Source organism: Pelobates fuscus, chromosome 1, assembly GCF_036172605.1.
Source record: "Pelobates fuscus isolate aPelFus1 chromosome 1, aPelFus1.pri, whole genome shotgun sequence".
Lineage (NCBI taxonomy): Eukaryota > Metazoa > Chordata > Amphibia > Anura > Pelobatidae > Pelobates > Pelobates fuscus.
In genome coordinates this window covers 229,275,681-229,298,917 of record NC_086317.1, presented here as the reverse complement: position 1 = coordinate 229,298,917, position 23,237 = coordinate 229,275,681, and the positions used below count along the sequence as shown (strand labels likewise).

General features: G+C 39.2%; 1 protein-coding gene across 1 annotated transcript; it reads right to left on the bottom strand.

Annotated features, from left to right (window-relative positions):
* Nucleotides 1-930: 930 nt before the first annotated feature.
* Nucleotides 931-14,511, bottom strand: UTP11 (UTP11 small subunit processome component). Its single transcript, XM_063444503.1, has 8 exons — nt 14,230-14,511; nt 12,797-12,858; nt 10,930-11,032; nt 9,635-9,748; nt 7,636-7,729; nt 6,615-6,745; nt 5,772-5,882; nt 931-1,200 (listed from the first exon to the last, which is right to left on the bottom strand). Exons 1-8 carry the CDS (start codon nt 14,290-14,292, stop codon nt 1,117-1,119), a joined length of 762 nt encoding a protein of 253 aa, XP_063300573.1. The 5' UTR covers nt 14,293-14,511; the 3' UTR covers nt 931-1,116.
* Nucleotides 14,512-23,237: the final 8,726 nt, after the last annotated feature.

Here is a 23,237-nt window from a genome sequence, read left to right as displayed (position 1 = left end):
ATTCACTCTAGAGGATTTCTAATCCAGTACACCCCTATTCAACGTATTTTTTATGTTCTTTGTCATTGTTGCTAGAACCAGGCAAACGGTCACAGATCATCATTACTTATGGTTAGTTACTGGATGACCTAGGATATAAAAATAAAATAAAAAGTCAAAGGGGAGCTACTGATTGGGTTAGAACGTCAGCTTCTAGCCAACCACCAGCACCCCAGAGGCACTAACTCAAATTCAGAACCCGGTATACCACCTACAATTTAACCCCTTATGGTAAGAATGTGGACGGGGCCTCATGGCACCAAAACAACCTAATTTAGATTGTTATGGTAACTGGGGTGCCCTTTTTAGTAACTTTCACGTTTGTTTTGCTCTGTAAAACCAAAAATGTTAAAGCATCCGTGTTGTAATCATGTATATTTAAGTCCCTCCTTTTGTCAAGGCTTTTTTATGCATATAGACGATGATATAGCGTTAAAAACATCAGATTAGAATAGTCTTGCATGAGCTAAACCTTTTTTTCCCCTTTTTTTTCATAATCATTTCATTCTGCCAGCTTGATGTGTCATAGTTCAGATACATACATGTTAGTGTGTAATGCAACACCATAAAACTGCTTCATGTCAATTTATTAATGTTGGAAATAAAAAATTTAGATGTCTACACAGTGAGCAGCCTTGGAACAGAATATACACTTTATGTTTGCACCCAGTACTCATGAATGAAGAAATTGGGGAAAAAATATTTAATGCCTTGCACGTATGCAGTCATTGTATTCAAATGAAAGAGCTTGTTTTGGATTGAACAACCCACACCTAATTTCCAAAGTATAAACGTGAAGTTGCAATGCAAAGTGAACTGTTCCCAAAATATTCACAAATCATAGTTTTTAGTTCTGTGGTAACCCCCTCCGAGGGCGTTATAGTATGTTACTTTTTTAAACAGTTTTTTTTGTTTTGTTTTTTAATCTCCATTGTAGGAATGCAGGTTGTTAGAAGTCCTTGCGTTTTTACTAGGCAGCTGATAGACAGAGGGGTGTGAAGACAGTACGGCAAAATAAAACAATTCATTTCAAGTGGCTTCGACAATGGAGATGATCAGTGGTTTTCCCTGCTGCTATTATCTTTTGCGCTCCATTTTAAACTTATAAATGGCTGGGGAATCCACAGTTTCTTTCTTTACCTTCACCTTCTGTCTTTTGTCCTAGGAGAAGAAAGTAGAAATGATCGTTACCAGTAATTTTTTTTTTTTTTTTTGAAAGAAGCACAAAATGATGAAAAAACAAAAATATAAAACAAATAAACATGATATCCTATCTGTGGCGAAAGTAACCTCGCCACTTGTACTTGGAGGGGCCCGCTTGCCAGCCTCCTGCCCACAGACTATAGGACCTGCAGGGAAACCTGTAAAAGACTACCAAACTTGACTGACTGTTGGCACTGATTTCCCTGGAACTGTTTTGGGCATAGGACCATGTGCACGGTCGGTCAACACTATGACTTCCAGGAAATTCCTGAACCTGGGTGATTTTTGGATATATTGTTTACCCGGATCAGGGCTGTCAGGGGGATGTAACTTTTATGGGGTTTTATGTGTTTTTAAAGTACTTTTTGGGGTTTCATAAAGTTGTATGTTTTTCTGTGCTTGGAGATAATTGGGTTAGATTAGTACATTTCCTGATTAGATTATCTTCCAAGCACAGAGGAGGGATTCTATTGTTTGTGTATGGGAGTGTCCCACTGTATGACTGTTTTTATTGGTTTATTCACTCTGTGCCTGTGCCCAACAAGGTCCATCTGGGTGTCACCCTTGTTGGGAAACTTCCATAAAAGGCCAGTGTGGCACCATCAAAATGGAGTTCCTGCTTACCCTCAACCTAGAGTCTCATCTCATGTGTGGGGGAAACGGCTGTATCTATCCTGGGGATTGCTATATCACTATACTCCCCAGGAATTATAACCACTAGCTCTTATAAGAGCTGTTCCTGCTACGCTTTCTGGGAGTAGGAGAGGTCTGCCCACTGGAAGCTGGATCCTGGTCTTGTGTCCAGGGGGGGGGGGTAAAGGACAGCAAGACCTCGGCGCAGCTGCATCGCTGGAAATGGGGTCTACAGTGCTGGAATTCCTCGGTGAGCACTTGGAGCATCGATTGGTGGAGGCACTCGATCACAGTGCCAGGCGGTCCGTCACACTATCTTTCTAAGTCATGTTGCACAGCAAGGTGCAAAGCTTGTCCCATTTTTTCTCAGGCTATTAGTATAGACATTGCAACCATTCACAATGGTGCAAATTTTATTGCCCTATGACAGTTACAAGCCAAATTCTAGCTTGTGGGGTACCTCTCAAATTATATTCACTAACGAAGCTCAGTGAATACTTAATGGGGCACTATCCACTAGAAATATTTACCAGGTACAGATAGAAAAAAAATAAATAAAAATTCATAAAACAATATGAATTAAAAAAACAAAACAAAAAAAAAACGTTCATGCACTCGCTTCCTCCTTTAATAATGCTGTAGAAAAGCACCAAGAGTTTTAAACCACAGCCAGTTTTCTGACCTATATAGCAGATGACAATGCCATTGCTACACCCTACAAATAGTCTATTTCCCTTAAATCGTGTACATATATGGGATGAGGAAATCCTATTGCCCGATGCCAGTTTTTCTAGGCTTTTAGACCAGCTAACCAGCAGAAGGCAGGGCTGCTACTAAGGTGGACAGGGCCTGAGCAGGAAATGTAATGTTCGCACCTCCAGCGGATCGCAGACTTCAGTAATCAGTTCCTCGCCATCCTGTGCTCACTGATGAATCAGATGAGCAACTGGTATTCCCAACATGCACCCTTACTCACTCAATGTCAGGAGTGCGCAGGATAGATTACAGAGGTCTGTGAGCTGACAGGTCTGAATTTATCAAGCCAACATTGACAATTCAGCTAGAATTCAAATCATGGACCAGAACACAATCAAATAAAAATTTAGGAGAGCACTCTATCTGCAATAAAAAAAAAACACATCCTTCTGTACAAACAGCCAACAAAAACACTTCTACATAGAAAATAAGCAGGACACATGACACCATCTGTTTCAATGTCAGGCATTATACTTTTCGATTGTTCAGCACTGAGAAATGTGGTGTACATAAAGAAATGTATTTGTTGTATGTTTATAGCTAGTGTTGCCAGCAGCTGAACTAGGAATCAAATACATAAACCAATCATTAACAGTGCTACATTTTAACCAATGCATTCATTTTCTTATCAAAACCTAAATATAATCATGATTTGAAAACAGTAGTGTGGATATTAAAAATAGCTGGCATAACCACAAATATTCCTTGGTCAAAAAAGACTGATATTACATCATCATACCCAACAGACTGTCAGATTTCTTCACTATCCTCAGTCACATCACAAAAAAATAAAATTAAAAATCATCTTACAGTGGCAAAAAAATAAATAAAGTACGTGAAACCTATGGACTGGTTGATTTTCTTCTTGGATTGGTCATAAAATATCATCTCGCACAAAATTAGAAAGACACAATTTGCTTAAGCTAGCAATACACACACAATTCTAATCTTCCATGTGTTTATTGAACACATCACATGAAACATTCGCAGCGCTGTGAATACTTGGATTCAATATCTAGTTGATCCTTCTTTGGCAGCAATAATCTCAACCAACCATTTCCGGTAGTTGCGGATTAGACCTGCACAACATTCACAAGGAATATTGGACCACTCTTCCTTACAAACCTGCTTCAAGGATTTCTCAGGATGTCTAGTGTGACCAGCTCTCTTGAGGTCATTCCACTGCAACGCTATGGAATTAATCTCTGGGCTCTGACTGACCACTCCGAATGCAGATTTTCTTTATTGAAGTCATTCTGCAGCAGATTGACGTCAATGTTTAGGATCACTGTCCTGCTGCATCACCCAACTTCTGAGTACAAAGTGGCGCACAGCCACCCTGATATTATCCTGTAAACTTGGGAATTAAATTTCCTTCAATGACAGCTAGAGGTCCAGGCTCTGAAGCAGCAAAGCACCCCCAAATCAACCGTTGTTCGCATGTTGCCATGTGGTACCCTTCTTACTTTATATATAGTGCTGCTTGTTTCTTCTCTCCCCCCCCCCCCCCTCTCAATCTTCGTTTTATAAGTCCACAAAACATTTTCCCAGTAGCATTGTGGAGTGTCAAGGCGGTCTTTAGCAAACATTTAGGTGCGCACCAATGATTTCTTTTTCCTGGAAAACAGTGACATTCTTAGTGGTGTCCTGGTATGGACACCACGGCTGTTGAATGTTTTCCATACGGTAGACTCATGAACAGAGATTTTAACCAGTTCCCATGTCTTAAGCTGTCATTCTAAGGTGTTTGTTTTTTTTAATTTAATTTACCTCATTGAAAATTGTGCGGCGTGTCCTTTGAGTTGACTGGACGGCCACTTCTAGGGAGAGCAGCCACTTATCGTCTCCATTTATAGACAATTTATCTAACAGCGGACAGAAGAGTGTCTAAACTCTTTCAGAGAATTGTGTAACCATTTCTGGCTTTATGCAATAAAACGATTCTTGATTCTTCGGGGAGATCTTTTTTGCGATGCATGGTTTACATCAACAGATGCTTTTTGTGAATAGAAAACTCAAAATGTTTCCCTGCTTTTTATAAGTCAAAGAAGCTCTGACACACATTTCCAATCTCATTTCATTAACCGAACACCAGGTTTGCCAATTTCCAACTCTAATTAGCTTTTGTTCAAGTCATTAGCCTAGGGTTTCAAATACCTTTTCCAGCCTACACTGTGAATGTTTGAATGATATATTGAATAATTTACAAGAACAATGGAATCATGTGTGTTATTCGTTAAAATATATTGCATTTGCAGATAACTGTAACTTAGATGAACATCAAACCAAATGTTAAGACAGTATGCAGTAATTTCTGAAAGGATCACGGACGATTTCTTGCCACTGTAGGTTAGCGCCCTTTTCTCTGTACAGGAAAAAAAGTTGCAATCACAACCGAAACTTTCCAAATTGGCCAACCACAAAAAAACAGGACATTTTCCAGTGGGCAGTTGTAGTCTGGAATCAACTGGCTGCGGTGAAATATTATTATTATATTTTTAAAGAAATGTACCTGAAAGTGATGGCTAGACACAGAGCAGAGGTAGGCAGTTACTCATCAAAATACACAGAGCTAAAAAGCCATAGGCATACATCATATCCTTGTGGTTGACACTTGTATGAGGAGACAAAAAGGAAAGTGCTTGCCCGTGCCGTTTGTAAGGCAAGAGTGTTAATAGGATTGAGCAGTGTCAGAGTATGCAGTTTTTACACGGACCATTGAATGTGAAGATAAAAATCAATCTATAGATTGATATACACACACACACGTATTAATATATGAGCATAATTTGGGGGTACAACATGTTTATAATACATGCGCATAAAATATATATAATACTATTATGCACCACCTGCATATCTCCAACAAAATTTTAGATAGATAGATATTCTCCGAGAGCCAGTCATTCGTGTAGCATTAACAGACATACCAAAACAAGTCAAGGTAAAGGATTTGAAATGTTGGATGCATTCGGTAAACCCATGTGTGCACTCGTTCATATTTGAAAAATCTTTTTCAATTTAAGTTTTTCTTCCCAGCTGTATTATGTACATACTATAGTGGTGCAAAATATGATAGGGCTGGTGTAAAACCTTTTCCAATGCTGCTTTTCATTGCCACCTCAGCCTATGTTTCTTACCAGAAGATCTTTGCGTGTTTGGATTTTCTGAGAGATGACAAACAGTTTCTTCTCTCGCTCAATTCGCTGATTCAGGATTTCATACTGTTGTTTTCTTTGTTTCCTCAGTTTCTTTTACATGGAATATAAAAAACAAAAATAAAAAAAAAAAAAGTTACAACTTCTACTCGTGACTCCCACACAAGCCAACAGATATTATTGGTTCTCTGTAGAAAATAATGATTCAAACTGCTCTAAATTTAGCAAAATAAAAATCATACAGTTTAAATTCACTGTAACATATCCCACATGGGTCTTACCCCTTGCTAGTTTCTTTATCTAGCATTTAGAACATAGCTCAAAAACAAAAAAATCCTGATAATCCTTAACCACTTAGTCATACGTGCCTAATTGATCATACCACATAAGGCACTCACACACTTTCTTCTAGCACTAGGTTAGGATGCAGGGGGTGCACATTTCAAAATGTTGTGCATTTTGGTTTTTTAGGCCCACCATACAGACTCTCATGGAACAATTGACATTATTAATGTAAGCAACACATACATGGCCCTTGCACATGATTAATGTGGCCAATTTTAAGGAGCAAGTGTTTCAGTCCTTCAGATCCATGTTATTGCAGGTCATTTTTAAAACAGGGAGCTTGTATAAAAAACCATGTGCTGCTCACTAGCAAGTAGGTAACTTACTCCCCCACTACCCTCATGTATGTAATTCAATCCTCATCCTGCTCTCCTGCCCAAGCAAAACCGAATCTTTCAAAAGTAACCAAGAGAATATTATCAGTAGTTCTGTATAATTTCTTCAGGTTTACATTACTACCCAAACAGAATAAAAACACACCTTTAATTGTCCAGCATGAGCAGCTCCTATTATGGTCTTCTTTTTTAATGTGTCTATGGTAGGTCTATTGTACACTCTATTAACCAACTCCGGTGCGGTGTTCAGATGTGTAGCCAAGTCAAATTTCTGTACTAAAGAAAAAAAAAAAAAAAAAATAAATTTATATATATATATATATATATATATATATATATATATATATATATATATAGATTTAGTACAATGAAATAACACACTGCATTTATTATATTTATAAAGCTAACCAAGAAGTTGGACAGCAAATATATTCCATCCTACAGATGACAGGACAGATTTTTTTCAGTAACCAACACAGACACATACTCATTTTGATGCTTCCCTTTAATATAGATTTTTTTTATTAAATCCTCTATGAACATCATTTGATTGATGACAGCGCTTGACAGTTCCCAACGCGAAAGTGCCACTTTACTCGGAAACATTGATGTTTCTATAGAACTGCAGTGTTTTGCATTGCAGGGTTAAAACTACAAGGTCACTGCACCCTGGGCACTTAATTCAGATAATGTCTGGGTGCCTTAAGTGGTCCTTTAAAATGATTATTAGCATTTACAACATTTTGGGGTTATTTACCAAGTAACTCAGACATGACGTGTGATCCAAAGCACATAGATGGTCTTTATCCAACCAATTCAGTGACTACAGATGGTAACGGGTTGTAGCAGGGCTTATTAATAAGTTTCATAGTATTTTCGTTTAAAAACAAACTTGTGTGGACATACAAGATACCATATTCTCTCATATACCAGTGATCTTGCCTCCTATACTACCAAATACAAAAATAAATCTTCATTTTCCTTTTATATTCAAGATAGCATTAATTTAGATTTGAGCAGATTTCAATGCCCAACAACATTAGACTGCAGCCAACCCAATCCTCAATAACAGACTGTCTGCTTCAACTAGTGTAAGAAAATAATCGATGCGCACAATGAAACATTAAAATAGATTCACAAAAATAGCATCTAGCTCTGCTTCCTACCTTCTTTCTTGGTGTCACAGAAGAATGTATGTTTGTTTTTCTGACTTCCTTCAGCATCCAGGAGGTGTAGCTCAGATTTCAGACGTTCTATTTTCTGTAATTAGAAAGCATGTCCCTCAGTGATCATGTAGATTATATCCATGCAGTTTCACTGTTCAATTCGCTGCCATTTAGGTGTTAAATCATTTTTGTTTCTGTCCAGACAGCACTAGCTGCATCTCCTTGCTGTGGCTCACACAGCCTGCAATGAAAAAAAGGATTTAAGAAGGCTATGCAAGTCACATGCACGGAGGTGAGCAGTGAGATTGCAGGGGCTTGATCTGTACACCAAAATGACTTCATTCTACTAAGGTTGTTTTTGTGCCTATAGTTTACTCTAATTGAACTCAAGTGTCCAGCATAGGTTGCTTGACTGTTTTTACATTTTCCAATATTTTGTGATTACCTCTATCCATTAGTATTGCAAAACCAGTTTTAATATTACTTGGCTTAAGTTGGCACTTTATAAATGCCAGTAATAAGTAAAATAAATAACCATGGTGACCATGTTAGTGACATGGTGCACAGCAAGTTTTAGTAAGATATTTACGGAAACCTCAATATATGAAGGGAAGATGATCCTAACTACTTTGACAAAAAAAAAGATCTAAAAAGCATATGACAAAGTTTGTGTACTGGTATGTGTTTGTCACACACCAAATGCAGGTATGTCATGTCTTTACAAAATATACAAAGATTCCAAAAATGACAGAGCGCTAGTTAAAAACAAATAGAACAAAATATTAAATAAGAAGTTAATAAAAAGAACAAATTATATACAGAGAAGAGTTCAAATTTTCTTCTAGTCGCCTGAGTTATGCAATTTATTTTGTCCCCATTGGGAGCAAATGAGCATAAAAAAAAAAAAGATAGAACTATTAGTATGGTATTTGGTAAACTGGATGGCAAACAGACAAAGTGCATAAGTGTCCACTCTCGTGTCAGAACCTTTATACAACCTCTAGTAGTGTTAGCGTGTAGCTGTATTATCCCCACTAGTGGATATAGCTGTAGGTAAGGTCACAATGGAACAGGAAGTGACAAGCGTAAAATCCAAATGTGCAATATTGTAAATACAGCATATATAGTGTCAAAAAATATATAAAAAGTGCCCAGCTTTATATTTAAGGAGCACTATAGTGCCAGGAAAACACTCATTTTTTTTTTTAAGGTAATTAGCCTAGTGGGCACTTACGCACTTTGTAGTCTGTTATCCATCCAGTGTACCAAATACCAAAACTCTCTTTTATCCACATATACACCCAATGAGGACAAAATAAAACTTAAAAAAAAAAAAAAAAAATGATTTACGAACTCAGGCCACTAGAAGAAAATGTGGATTATACTCTGTAAATTATTTATTTTTAGCGATTTATTAATTCAATGTTTTGTTCAATTAGTTTGCTTTTAACTGGTGCAACCGGTTTCTGTACTATTTGCTTATACCTTGTTGGGGCATAGAGTGTTTTCACTGCCTATGGTTTATATGCCCAAGAACTCTTAGCACTAGTCTATAATTTTTTACATTTGTTTTACTATCCTTGTCTAAACATATAAATATATTTAAAAAAAAAAAAAAAAAAGTGAAAAAGAAAGCGTTGTGCCACTTTGTTAATATAAAACAATTGCATTATTCTAATGGACAATAAGCACTTCACTCAATGTAATGTGTTTAACCCCTTAAGGACCAAACTTCTGGAATAAAATGGAATCATGACGTGTCACACACGTCATGTGTCCTTAAGGGGTTAATATACACAATATAGATTACATTGTACCATTCACCAGTAAGGTTACTAAGTATGAGGCCTGTATTTTAAACAGAATGAGCAATATAAATGTACTTCTTTCCCCAGTTACCTAAATATCATGTAAATGACTCACAAGCACATTACATTAATCATCAACAATATCCTTCAAAGAAGGGGGATACCACAATCCATTCCCTAAGATAACTAACCTTGGCTTCTGAAACTCTCTTCATTTCCACATACTTTAAGTCTTGTGTCCTCATCACCTTTAACTGTTCATCTGTAGTTTCTTCTGTCTGCTGTTTTATCACATGGATGCCATCCTTTACAGAAATCAACAAGCAAACATACATTCAGAACTACATTCTTTGCAAATGTGTAATAAACAAACACAGCCAAACTAAAGGTTAACTATAAAATAGTCTTGGGAGATTGAACAATTTACCTGTTATTGTGATTCAACTCAACTCTAACAACGAAGAGTAAAGACTCCAATATATACACTACACCATATTCTTCCAATATATTACACAGATGTACCAGCCCTATATTATTCAAGAATGACCCCCTGAAAAATGTGGCAACACAGGGTAGCACAATAATATGAATAGTGGGGTAAGCATCCCAGAGCCTGATTCTATTAACATTTAATACTAGTGAGTATAAAAACCTGTGGTGTTTTAGGAGGGTTTGTTGTTGTTGTGTTGTTTTTTTAAACAATGTCATTGTTTTAAAGATTTTATTTGAAGTAATATCAGCATGCAAGACACAAAACCCATACTGCTACAAAGATGGTATACACATAGCATTTAATTTTCTTATGTATAACAAAAGATGTATACAAATGCCAACCCAGTCAAAAGAACTGACAAAATAGGGACCACTTTGTCTCGGTATTTCTCCCCCACTTAACAAATAGTGGAATTACCTTTTGTGAGCTTTCCCCCAGCCATCACCATTAATGTCTGTAGGGAAAAAAAGAGCGCTTTCTATGGAGGATCCCACAGTCTTGTGGGATTTTCAATAGACCTCAATGCTGTATTCTCACAAGTACGCGAGAGAGTACAGAGCGGATAATAGCTCATGGCAGCTGAAGTGCCAGAAGATGAAAAGGACCAGATGAAGGACGGTGGTGCCCGACAGGTACAGTAAAGCATAACACTAAACCCAGCCATGCTCATTAGAGGAGATGATCAGTGAAGGAGTTACTAATGCAATGTGTGAGCTGGTTTCCATGGTGATAGCCCCACTTTTAATACTTCTGATCACTTTGATAAATTTCTCCAGTGCTTTGAAGGAAGACTCTCCCCAGCTCACTGAAACCTAAGTTTCTAATGCACAAAACATAACTGACACAATGATAAAACAGCAGAAGCAATAAAAACAATATACAATGGATATCATATTGTACATAACGTATAGGTGAAGCTTTACTTTACATATATATCCTGCCACCGGGTAAAGCTCTTACCTGTAATACATGAGTTTACCAAGGATAACTTACCTGGAGTTTTGATGATGTCATTTTAAAATAGAATTCATCTGGATTCTTCTCGAGTGCTTTCTTACGCAAGGCATTGAGTGTATTTCTTTTCTTCCGATAGTCTCTGTTTTGAAACATTAAAAAAGTTTATCTTGCAACTAGCTGAACTAAATCTTGAGGTTAAGCAGATCAGAGATTCTCAATGCACTTCTGGCTCAGTTTAATATAATATTCATGTCGGTCTTTAAGCACCAGCAGCTGCCCTAGTTTATCTATACCTCCATTACAGCATAGCTGGGTAATTCATAATTTGTAGAATTGAGATGGCCATTGAGGAATGGTTTGAGAAGCCCTGTCCTTAAGTTAATTTAAAGGCACACTAAAGCATTAGGAATACAAACAAATTCCTAATGCCTTTGTGTTCCTGTCCTTATTTAAAAACAGTACCATATAAAATACATTCAAAGTTTTAATTACCTTTTCCCAGTGCAGAAAATCCCCCAGTGTCCCTTACCTCTCTGCCTCCCACAACATCACAGGGACACAGGGGAGGCATGGCCTCCTCCAGCGATGTCCAATCCAATGCTCCTTTAAAAAGGACCCAATGTGCATAGGCAGCAAATTAATGCTTTTACAATTAATACTTTCTTATGGAGGCTTCCGCGTCACTTGACCAAGTTTTACACAGTCAGTGCCACAGAAGCACCTCCAGTGGCTGTCAAAATGACAGCCACTAGAGAAGGATTTAACGTTGCAATGTAAACACTAGAAGGACAGGACCACTGCCATTTCATTGAGATGATGTTACATGGGTAACTTTAGCGAACATTTAAGGTCAATGTATATTGCATTTCTTGCTCAGAAGAAGAAAATATTCAGCAACAGACTGCTCCTGATTGACTTAAAGGGACACTACAGGCACCCAGACCACTTCTTCTCATTGAAATGGTCTGGATGCAGTGTGTCCTTCTCCCTTTTACTCCGGCAATGTAAAACATTGCAGTATTAAGACTGCCTCTAGTGACTGTATAAGACAGCCACTAGAGGCTTTTCCTGGATTCTAACAGAGTTCGACTCCGTTAAATGATGCTCACATCCTCATGCTCTGCATGAGGACATCCAGTGTCACTAAAAACCCCATAGGAAATCAATGAGCCTATGCTTTCCTATGGGGAGGACCTAATGCACTAGTGGTGCTTGCTGAGTATGCATGTTAGGTCCACCCGTCAGAGTGGGGGGGAGTGCCATCGGCCCTGGAATCGGGTAAGTGACAAAAGGATTTTTAACCCTTTATGTGCTGGGGGGCAGATGGCACTATATGTATAGGAATGCAGATTTGTATTTCTAACACTATAGAATCCCTTTAAAGGATCTGGAAGGGTCATCTTCACACTACACTCTTGGCAATTATGAACGCTATGAGCTCTATCACCAGTGTACTTCAACATATGTTTGAATACAAAATGATAGACAAATGAAGATCTACAATGTACTTGAGCTAGTGCATAAATACAATCGAAGTACTATGGAATGTGTAAGAATATCATGTGGTGGTTAACACAAAAATGGAAGGTTAATAAAATGTAATTTTAACACATTTTCAAAATGTACAGTACATTTTTACTCTTTATGTAAACTTATGATGAGGGATGCACTTATAATAATGTGTGGATCAACTGTAATGATTTAAATTTACACAGAACTAAATGAATGCATAATTGTATCTTGGATGGAATGGTGATCAACATTTGCCTCTCAAAACTATTGCAGAGCACAGTTCCTTGATGTGCAACAATATGGCAAGTTGATCATCATAACTACAGATCTCAACAGGAGTGGGTTTATTTAATAATGAACAGGAAAAAAAAAAAAAAAAAAGTTGACTCACTCAGCTCGAAGCTTATAATCTTTCTTCTTTTCCAAGAGTCCCAAATTTTTTCTGAAGCCAGGCTAAAGGAGAACACAATAAAATTAATTACACCGTTTCACAAAACAAAACAAAAAAAGCATCAGACGTAGCTAACTGGTTAACAGTGAATGAAACCTCATGGGGTCAATGTGACCTCAGCAGTTCATCTGGCGCCTGCTAGTACAATACAAGCAGAAGTAGTCAGGTAGACCATTTCCATACCAGGTAGAGGCTTAATCAATCATGTCCAGGGGATAAGAGATACAGCAATTCAGCCAGCAGCCACAGTTCAATATATGAGTAGAAGTGCTTAATAAGATGATCAGTTTACTCACAGTTTTGGGCACAGGTCTTTTTGCAGAGTTCTCCCAAGCTGAGTGCGCATTTACACAGCATGGGAAAAAACTATGGATATTTGCCAGTATAAAAGCAGTTTGGTACATCTGTTTAGTAAATTGCCAAATTCTGACCTGAACTGTTACAGTTCAGTATCTCTGGTTTGCTCAATGTCTGGAAGATCCGAGAGTCAATTTCAACCAGGGTGATAAATGTTTACAATAAAATAATATCCATCAAATAGAAAAGGTCTATGTGAAAGAATACAGCTGAGACAATGCATAAGAAATAAGCATATTAAATAAATTGAAGTAAACCACTAAAATGATTGGGGGCTTTTAAGGTTGTTGTTTTTTTTTTTCACAAGTAACTCCGTATATATTTATAATGTGTGTAACAGAATTATTCTGCAAGTTTGTACTGCATTTTCCAAATCTATGATACATAACAGATAAGTTAGGATATTGATACGCATTTCATGAGCCCTAGACAGCATTACATTTTACAAAGAACAGAACAGCACAGATTACAAATGAAAATTTCCCATAACCGGGAGAGTGTGTAATGTCTTGTTCAATAATATAGGATTTAGCTCTCATTTTCCTAGTCTGTTTCCAATCCCCAGTAAATTTACTGTGATTTTAAAAAAATAAAAAAAATGGGAGGACCCAAATAAGCCAAAGATGTGTAAATCTCTGATAATATAGAGGACAAGCTAGTATGTACATCTTGGTTGACCATATAGGGGCAGGTAGAAGGAAAATATATGGAAACTTCAAATCTATATCCATCAAAATGTAGATCGCAGGAGGTACTTGTCAGTGATACCTGTAAGTGATGGCACTTGTGAAAAATTAATCAGCACGATGACTTTACATAGGCATTATTATTATTTAAGGGAAGATGGGACCTCTACTAACTTGGTATGAAGTTGATTTAATAATTATACGAGATTATTAATTAAAATGTCCACCTTCTCACTGTATGGCAGTGCTATTAAAACTCATGCTTTCTCCAAGCCCTGCCTGTAACTGAATGGCTGCTTCTAATAAGGCTCATGGCACGCCCGTCCTCACCTGGGACCGCTCTTGGTGTTTTTTTTGCTTGGACTTAAGTGCTTTTCTGAAAGATGCAGACATGTTGGCACTCCGGTCCGGTTAACTCGTAGCCACGAAATGTAAAAGCGTGCAGCCAGCCCTGTGTCCACACAACTTCCGGGGCTCACAGTAACACGCTGCTTTAGCTGAAGTGCGCAGCAAAACGGCTTCCGGCCTGGCACGAACACTGCGCTGTTCAGTTCCTCCTCACACTGATGTTCCATTCGTTCCTAGACAGTGGATGGCTCTGCATCTGTTTGTCTTGTTGTAGTTATTTCAAACACTATCACAATAAAAATACATATATGTATTTTAATGTTCCTGTTTATATTAAGAGACTCTTCAAAAAATACCATCTACTTTACATGTAATCCAGCATCCCAGTTAAAGCTAATGTGTTATGTCCAATGAAACATTGGGGACTTTAGACTTGTATGTGCATGGCAATCACTCTAGTGGTTATGGTGCCAGGATTGTTTTCTAAGGTTTAACATTTTTTTTTTTTAATTCTTTATTTTTGTTCGTGCACGTGAGTACAAACGTGCTTGCAGCACCACAATAGCGAGTGTGAGCAATTCAGAAGCAATCTTTGGCATATCTAAGACTTTGCACATTTTTAGTTAAGTAGAAAACAAACTTTGGCATAGCTAAGACTTTGCACAGTTTTACGTGCATAATGTTTTATAAGTAAGGGGAGACGTAAGGGTAGGAACATATTTAGTACATGCTTAACATAGCTGACTAACTACCACTTTGTTGTGTATGATGCTTATGGTGTGAGAGAACATCACTATAAGACAATGTGTTGTACTTGCTGAAACTAGCTAAAACATACATGTGATGTCAGTTAGTAGTCACATTTATGAAGCAATAGACATGTAGATTATTGTATATGATATAAGCTTGTTTACGCAATTGCCTATCTGACCACTGGGGTTATACCGCTGTTATAGTCTAAGGTGGAGGGTAATTGCAGGGGAGAGAATATTTGGCTGCAATTTATTATCGGGCGCACTAGGTCTTAGGCTGCTGGTTTTGGACCTGAGGCTGCTGTTTCTGGTAAAGTCCACGTGCTGTGGGTTTTGAGTGTCTCTGTGCTTGTTCAGATGCCTGATGGGGGTAGTAGGGACCTTCCCGTCCATCTGGGTGTCTCAGGTGCTCTGCCGATTGCGGTGGGTCTCCCACCTTTGACAGGCATAATGTCCAGTGGAGCATCACACTTGTCCTGCGTGTGGGTGGTATGGAGGTCCCCATGCAGAGGTGCGCCGCAGCTTGGGATCGTCGCTCGCTTCCCACTCAGCATTGGGCGTCCAGTTCGGGCGGGGGATCTCTCTCCTCCAGACAGAGGTGGTCAGTGGATCTTTCAGATACCCTGCCTCGATTTGTTCCACCATGGCCTCGGGATCTCCGTGGTGCGGCAGTAGATGGCAAAGTGCCACGAGCCGCCGCCATTTTGCGAGGTAGGCCTCAAGTTCGCTGTGTCCCCCAGACACCCCACAGCTTGGGCTCTCTCCAGTGGGGGCGGGATGACCCCCCCCCCCGGTCCAGAAGAAGGGGGGGGTAACGGGACCGGCTGGCGACCCAGGCATTTGGCATGTGGTAGCCAGGAGGGGAGACCCAGCAGCGGCCGTCCACCTCGCTCTCCCCCCCGAGTAGGCCGCGGTCCCCGAAGCTTCGTGTGCTCCCCAGGGGGTACAAAACTCCCGATCCCGGGGTCCGCCACCTCTCCCACAGTCATGGGCATATCGTGAGTTCACTTTTGTTGCATAGTCTTGCTCTTTGTAGCCTAAGAGGCCAGGTGTCTCTGGAGCCCCTCCGGCATGCGACCGGTTAGCATGGCGGTCCAGCCCCGCCCCCCCAAGGTTTAACAATTTACCTGGGGTTCACCAGGGCAGCTCCCTGAGAAACTGTAAGTGGAGCATTTTGTTTTGAAACCCTGCGCATACAGAGGTTACCCCTTACCTGCTGTAGGTGTAGCAACAAAGTTGTGAGCTGGCTGATGTCAATTCTGTGCAAAATTGGCATCTGACACCAGTATGCTGGCTTCAGAAAGCCAACTTCCTCTATGCCATAACTGTTTTGCCCTCAGTCCGTCCTCCTTCAGCTAGGAGGAGTGACGTCAGTCAAAGAGGATTGGGCTGTGTTGGAAATTTGGACTCATCAATGGAACCAAGTGAGTTTTAGCATTTATTTAGTTATTTTTCTAAATTTCGGGGAGGGGGGGGGGGAGTGGACTCGTCAAAAAGGCTCTGCAACGTGTGAGTTTGCACTTGTATTCTAAGATATAAATTATACAGCTACACTATGAGATTCCGATATTAATCTCTTTGCAGATAAGATCAAATGTTCCTTTATTTCACCCTTAAACTACAGTAAAGAATTACACTGTGTGTTTGGGTGTCACCTGTTGTGCTTACCACCGTTCTTTTTTGTTTATATTTATTGTTGTGTCAATTTAAAGTGATTTGTTGCACTGGGTTAAGCTGTATGTATTTGTAAACTAGCGTTAGATCACACTCTACACTTACAATTGAATTCCAAATCCAAAATTATATATAAACACTCAAACACCAATACTACACACAAATGTACACCTGCACTTAAATTCAAACATTATATCCAAATACACTACTGCACTTAAATTCAAACATTACATACAAACACACTCCTGTATTAAAACGCTGCTCCTAAGTACTACAATGGGGGGGGGGGGGGGGGGGGGGGGTGTGTGTGTGTGTGTGTGTGTGTGTGTGTGTGTGTGTGTGTGTGTGTATATATATATATATATAAGATACATTGAGATTTCTCTCGTTTTCAAGTATGTCCTGGGTCCACAAATCATTGCATTGTTACAGTTAGTGTACAATAAAATACAAAATATACAACATTTAACATAGAACAGGTAGGAAATATATAATCAACCATGACAGGTACATTCTGTTTTGAGGTATGTAGAGAAGAATCTCTTAAAGGACTTTAAGCTTAGGTAAGATTTTAATTTGTGCGGGAGGTCGTTCCACAAATGCGGTGCTCTGTAGGAGAAGGAGGATCGGGCTGCTTTCTTTTTATATTGAGGTAGACTAAGTAAAGTGTATATATATATATATATATATATATATATATATATATATATATATATACACACACACACACTAAATTTACCAAAAAGAAAAACCCATTCTGCTAATTAAGGTTTTTTCCTACAGCGCAGAAAATGATTTTGGAGGTTCACAATGTTGGTATTTTATGTCAGAGTTCCACTGAAAAAATTGAGTGGGAACCCCTGCTCTAACCTAAGCCAATATTTATGAAAACATTATTTTTTGCTTGGAGTAACCATTTAAGCATTGTAGACATTATATTTTTAAAGGGACACTGTATGCATCCAGACCACTTCAGCTAATTGAAGTGGTCTGGGTGCTGTGTCCCTTTTGCACTTACTGTTGCAATGTTAAACATTTCAGTTCCAGAGAACTGCAATGTTTACATTGGAGCTCCAAGTCTGCCCCAATGGCTGTCTACCAGATAGCCACTGGGGGCGCTTTCGGAATCCTAATGGATTTTTGGTCCGTTATCAGACGCTAGACGTCCTCACGGATCTTCAGCGTCAAGATTTTCTCCATAGGAAAGCATTGAATAATGCTTTCCTATGGGGACGTCTAATTAAGCAAACAATTTAATCCCAAAGTGAAAAAAAAATATTATAAAGTTGCACCAAAATAGTTATTATTGCTATTATAGTAATCTATACCATGAAAATTTTGATAAATAAAGTAATATTTGATATCAGCCACTAGGTGGTAGTATACATCTCCTTCCTGTAACGATATAGAGATACAAAGACAGGATAACAAAATTAGTAGTAAACTGCATTACTGTAACAATACAGATATAATATTATATACACAATGTAGCAGGATGTATTCTTGATTGTATGAAACATTGTGTCAATGAAGATCTCAATGCAGGGATATAAATGACAGCTGTGACAGCTTGCTTGCAGATCACAATGCATCAGTATATTCAGGAGGGAAATAATGAAATGGATATATTGTAAATCCATATAACAAATTAAGAAAGTATTGGAAAATGATAAATATTACACTCACGTTTGGAAGAGCTATATGTAGCCTAGTTAATGTAATATTGATCAGCATCGGCTGTTATGGATTTAATAGTACAGGGCTGCGTTGAATAATTGGAATTTAAAAAAAAAAAAAAGGAATTGCAAAGCTTATACTTAAGTTAGAGGTTATAGTAAATTATGCATTTACTAATATCAAAGAGGTTATGGTTGTCTTGGCAAACGATAAATAATTGCTCTTAGATGCTTTTAGAAGGCTTGAGAACTAGAAGCAAATTGTGCAAGTGGAGCTACATATGTTATTTCCAAGTGTCATTTTTGTCTTGAATAATTAAAGGTTCATTAAAGTCACTTAGACCACTTCATGTGAATGATGTGGCCTGGGTGCAGAGGTCCTGTCATTTTAACCCTGCAATGTAAAACAATTCAGTGTTATTGGAAACTCATCTCTATTGGACCAACGACAAGGAAGCCATGCCTGCTCAATTATGTTGTGGGAGGAGAACAGGTAAGCAGAGCCAAGTGCTCTTGATGACAATCAACAACAATTTGCTGTCTTCTAGAAAGCCACACCAGTTTTTTTTTTTTTTTTTAGTTTTATTTTCTTGTTTATTACCCTTGTTATTGTTTCTCTGATAAATGAGCATTTTCCATTGGTTTCCATTGGTCGTCCTATACTGGACTAACCTCATTGACCACTACGATCATTTCTAATCGCTATAAGGTGAAACTTAATAGGGTATTAAAAGTGGATTAAAAAAAAAAAAGCTAGGTGCAATTATGTTAACCATTAAAACACAAAAATTATAATAGTCAATATCATTACACAGAACACAAATACAACATTTTAATAAATAGTGCAAAAATATAAAGGGACCTGTTTCCAAAATGCCTGAACAATGATAAAGGTCAGCTATGTCTGTCACACATTTAAAACACTTGGCAATGTCCCGCATTTAAAAAAAAAAAAAAAAAAAAAAATAGTTTTGGAGGGGAGTAGTAGGGATGATTGATGTGCAATTTTTAAATGCATCGTCTGGTAAGCTGCAACTGGAAGCAGGGCCAGTGCAAGGATTTTTGGCTACACAGGTGAATATGCATTTTGCCATCCCCCCCCAAAAAAAGAAATGTATCTTTACCTGTGTGCCTCATAACCCCTCTTTTGTATTTCTTACCACCTTTAGTGTTAAATATCCCCTTTTGAATGCATTATCCATTTGTGTGTTGCACCCCCTTTAGTGTCTTACACCCCCTGTGTCTCTTACTTACCCAGCAGCCCCTTTCTGTGCCACTGTGCTTTAGTGTGGGATTATTATAATATATAGCGCCAACAAATTCTGTAGCGCTGTACAATAGAGCTTTAGTACTGTATGTGTGGGACTAGGGCTTTAGTCAAGGGGAGACAGGAGTAGTATTGTGGGGGGAATAGGGGCAGTATTGTAGGGGAATTGGGGCCTTATTGTGATGGGACAGGGGCCATTTTGTGATGGGGCAGGGGCCATATTGTTGTAGATTGATTCTTAAGTATGGGGACAGGGCCCATATTATGGGGGATTGTTTCTTTAGTGTGGGGGGAAAGGGGCAATATTATAGGGAATTGGGGCATTAGTGGTAGGGTTAGGAACAGTATTGTGGGGAATGGAGCTTTAATGTGATGGGATATGGACAGTATTGTGTGGGACATTGGAATTAGTGAGGGGATAGGAACAGTATTGTGGGATCTGGAGCTATGGTGGGGGTATTGGAACAGTATTGTGGGGGATTGAGTCTATGGTGGCGGGGGAGATAGGAACAATATTATGGGATCTGGAGCTATGGTGGGGGGGCAGGGGCTGTTTTGTGGGATTTGAAGCTTTAGTGGGGGGGCAGGGTCAGTATTGTGGGGGACTGGGGCTATGTTGAGGGGGATAGGAACAGTTTTGAGGGACAGGGCGCAGCATTGTGGGGTACTGGGGGGTAGGGCAGAATTATGGGGGTAAGGGAACAGGGGCAGTATTGTAACACACACACACACACACAGCACTGGGCTGCCGCAGTGCTCCTCTGAGTGAGCTCTGATTCAGATCTGCATTTCCTGTATAGCTCCCTCGCGCGCCCTGTAGGGGTCCTGTGAGCTGGAATATGACATCATATTCCAGCTCCCAGGACGTGCAAGGGAACTATACAGGAAATGTGGATCTAGATCAGAGCTCACTTGCCCTCTCCTCCGTCACCAGGCTGCAGAGGTACTGATGCTCAGCCATGCCACAGTAAATGACAGTCATGAGAAGAGTGCTGTGCACTTCTTTCCTGCCGGTCAACTGGATAATTGTGCCCCCAGGCCAGAGCACCCTAAGACCTTATGGTAGCGCCGGCCCTGACAGGAAGCAATTTAGGCAATTCAGCAGTGGCTGCTATGAGTACATCAGAGGTTGATCTGGGAAAGTGAGTAATCTATTGCAATAAACCTGATTGTGTCATTGAATAATCTAGATGCGGCCGGATCAAGGATAGAGGTAAATAATAGATGCTATCTCTGGAAGGGACGTGTTATACGTATGGAGTAATTGAGGGATGCGCGGGTATCGCTATATATGTGTGCAATCCCGGGACCCCTTCATTGTGTAAAACAAGGGCCCGGGAGTCTGCAGAATTACCGCGAGAGTGTGACCACAGGTTGCTATGGCAACAATCCGGCATGTATTGCGGCTCGGAAGAAGAGAGAAGTAAATGCTGCTGAAGGTGGAGGTGCACCTGGCCAATACATAGTCTGCAACCGGACCATCAGGAAATCCAGTGTCCCTCCTCCCTGACCACAGGTAAGAGGCAGGGAAGGGTAAATAAACAAAACAAAAACTGCTCACACAGACACCACTCAATTTCACAAACACACACAAACACGCAATTTTGGGCACCTGTTCTAAAGAAAGATAGCATGGCACTAGAAAAAGTGCAGAGACGAGCTACAAAATTGATAAAAGGAATGGAGCATTTTAGTTATGAAGAAAGGTTAAAAAATGTAAATCTGTTTAGTTTGGAAAAACGGCACCTGAGAGGGGATATGATAACATTATACAAATATGTTCGGGGCCAGTACAAACCTTTATCTGTAAATCTATTCATAAACAGGGCTATACATAGGACGCAAGGTCACAGATTTTGGCTGGAAGAAAGGAGATTTCATCTAAGGCAAAGAAAAGTTTTTTTACAGTAAGAGCAATAAGGATATGGAATTCTCTGCCTGAAGAGGTGGTTTTGTCAGAGTCTATACAGATGTTTAAACTGCAATTGGATAAATACTTGCAAAAACATAACTTACAGGGATATACTTTCTAATTAGTGGGGTAATAGCTGCTTGATCCAAGGAGACATCTGACTGCTATTTTGGGGTCAAGAAGGATTTTTTTCCTAGTTTGTTGCAAAATTGGAAGCACTTCAGACTAGGTTTTTTTTTAACCTTCTTTTGGATCAACAGCAAAAACATATGTGAGGAAGGCTGAACTTTTCAGCTATGTAACACACTGCATGCACTTCACTCACACTACATCCATTGCACAAACACACACTAAATCCTCTGCACAAACACAGACATACTGCATTAACTACACAAACACTACATCCACTGCATCCACTTCACACACAAACACACTGCATCCACTACACAAACACAGACACACTGGATTAAGTACACACTGCATCCGTTACACAAACGCACACTGTATTCATTACAAACATACACTGCATCCACTACATAAACTGCACCCACTACACAAATACACACACTGCATTAGCTACACACTGCATCCTGTTACGCTACTAGGGGTGACTTGGGTTGGAACTCAACTGCAGCTTGTAAACTCCCTAATTACAATAGTGAAGAAATGGAGAATCCTTAAATATCAATACTGTAGCTTTAAGAAAAGAGAGAATCACTGGTAACTTGATTCAACCGCAGTTTTAATAAGTGTTAAACTTAAATGAATTGCATTTAGGCAATAATCCAATAAGAAGAAGTGCAAGTAATCAACAACACAAAGTTCATTATTAAGTATTTCTTCAGAGATGCATTAAGTGACATTAGTTCATGAGAATAATCTTCAATAGGAACAATAAACAATTAGCTGAGGATATTTGCAAAGCAAGAACAGTTCATAGTGAATAAGCATGATGGGAGTTGTCCTTCATGAGATTAGTAACTTGAAGCACTGAATGTAATTGCAAAGCAAGAGACAGTTGATAGTGAATAAGCATGATGGGAGTTGTCCTTCATGAGATTAGTAACTTGTAGCAATGTAGATTTGAGTAAGCAAGCATTAGTTCATTAATAAATGATATTGCAGACAAATAGCTGAAATATATACTTAAGGTTAATATGGGTAGTCCTCCAATAGTCCAGACATATGGTCCACTTATAAAGTAGCAAAGTATCCGTTCTCCAGTAATCCTTTATGGCATGCTACAATCCTTGCATTTGCTCAAAGGCTGGAAGGGCTTGTCTGAGCTTGTGGAGAGGTAAGTCTGGTGGAAGTAGTTCCCAGTAGCTGAGCCTGTGGAGCTCACACGTTCGCTCAAACAATCAATCACCAAGCACCCTCCCTCTGGCCCAGTCTCCCTAAATACCATCAGAGCTGTATTAGAGGGGGGCGGGGTCCGGCTCCTCACAGCTGAGTGCCGAACCCAGAAGTGTTACTCCATGACAGGACCACCCACCTAAGGAGCACTCTCCGGGTGCTATTACCTCGGTTTATGAGGGTATCTCCTGTGAAAGGCAGTAATCAACTTCGATGCATGTATTTCAGAGGAATTCTCCCATGTGTTATCTTCTTCTCCATAACCCTTCCATTTAAGAAGGTATTGTAAGTTACCTCTATGAAGTCTGGAGTCAAGAATGTTCTCTATTTCATATTCCAATTCTCCTTGTACT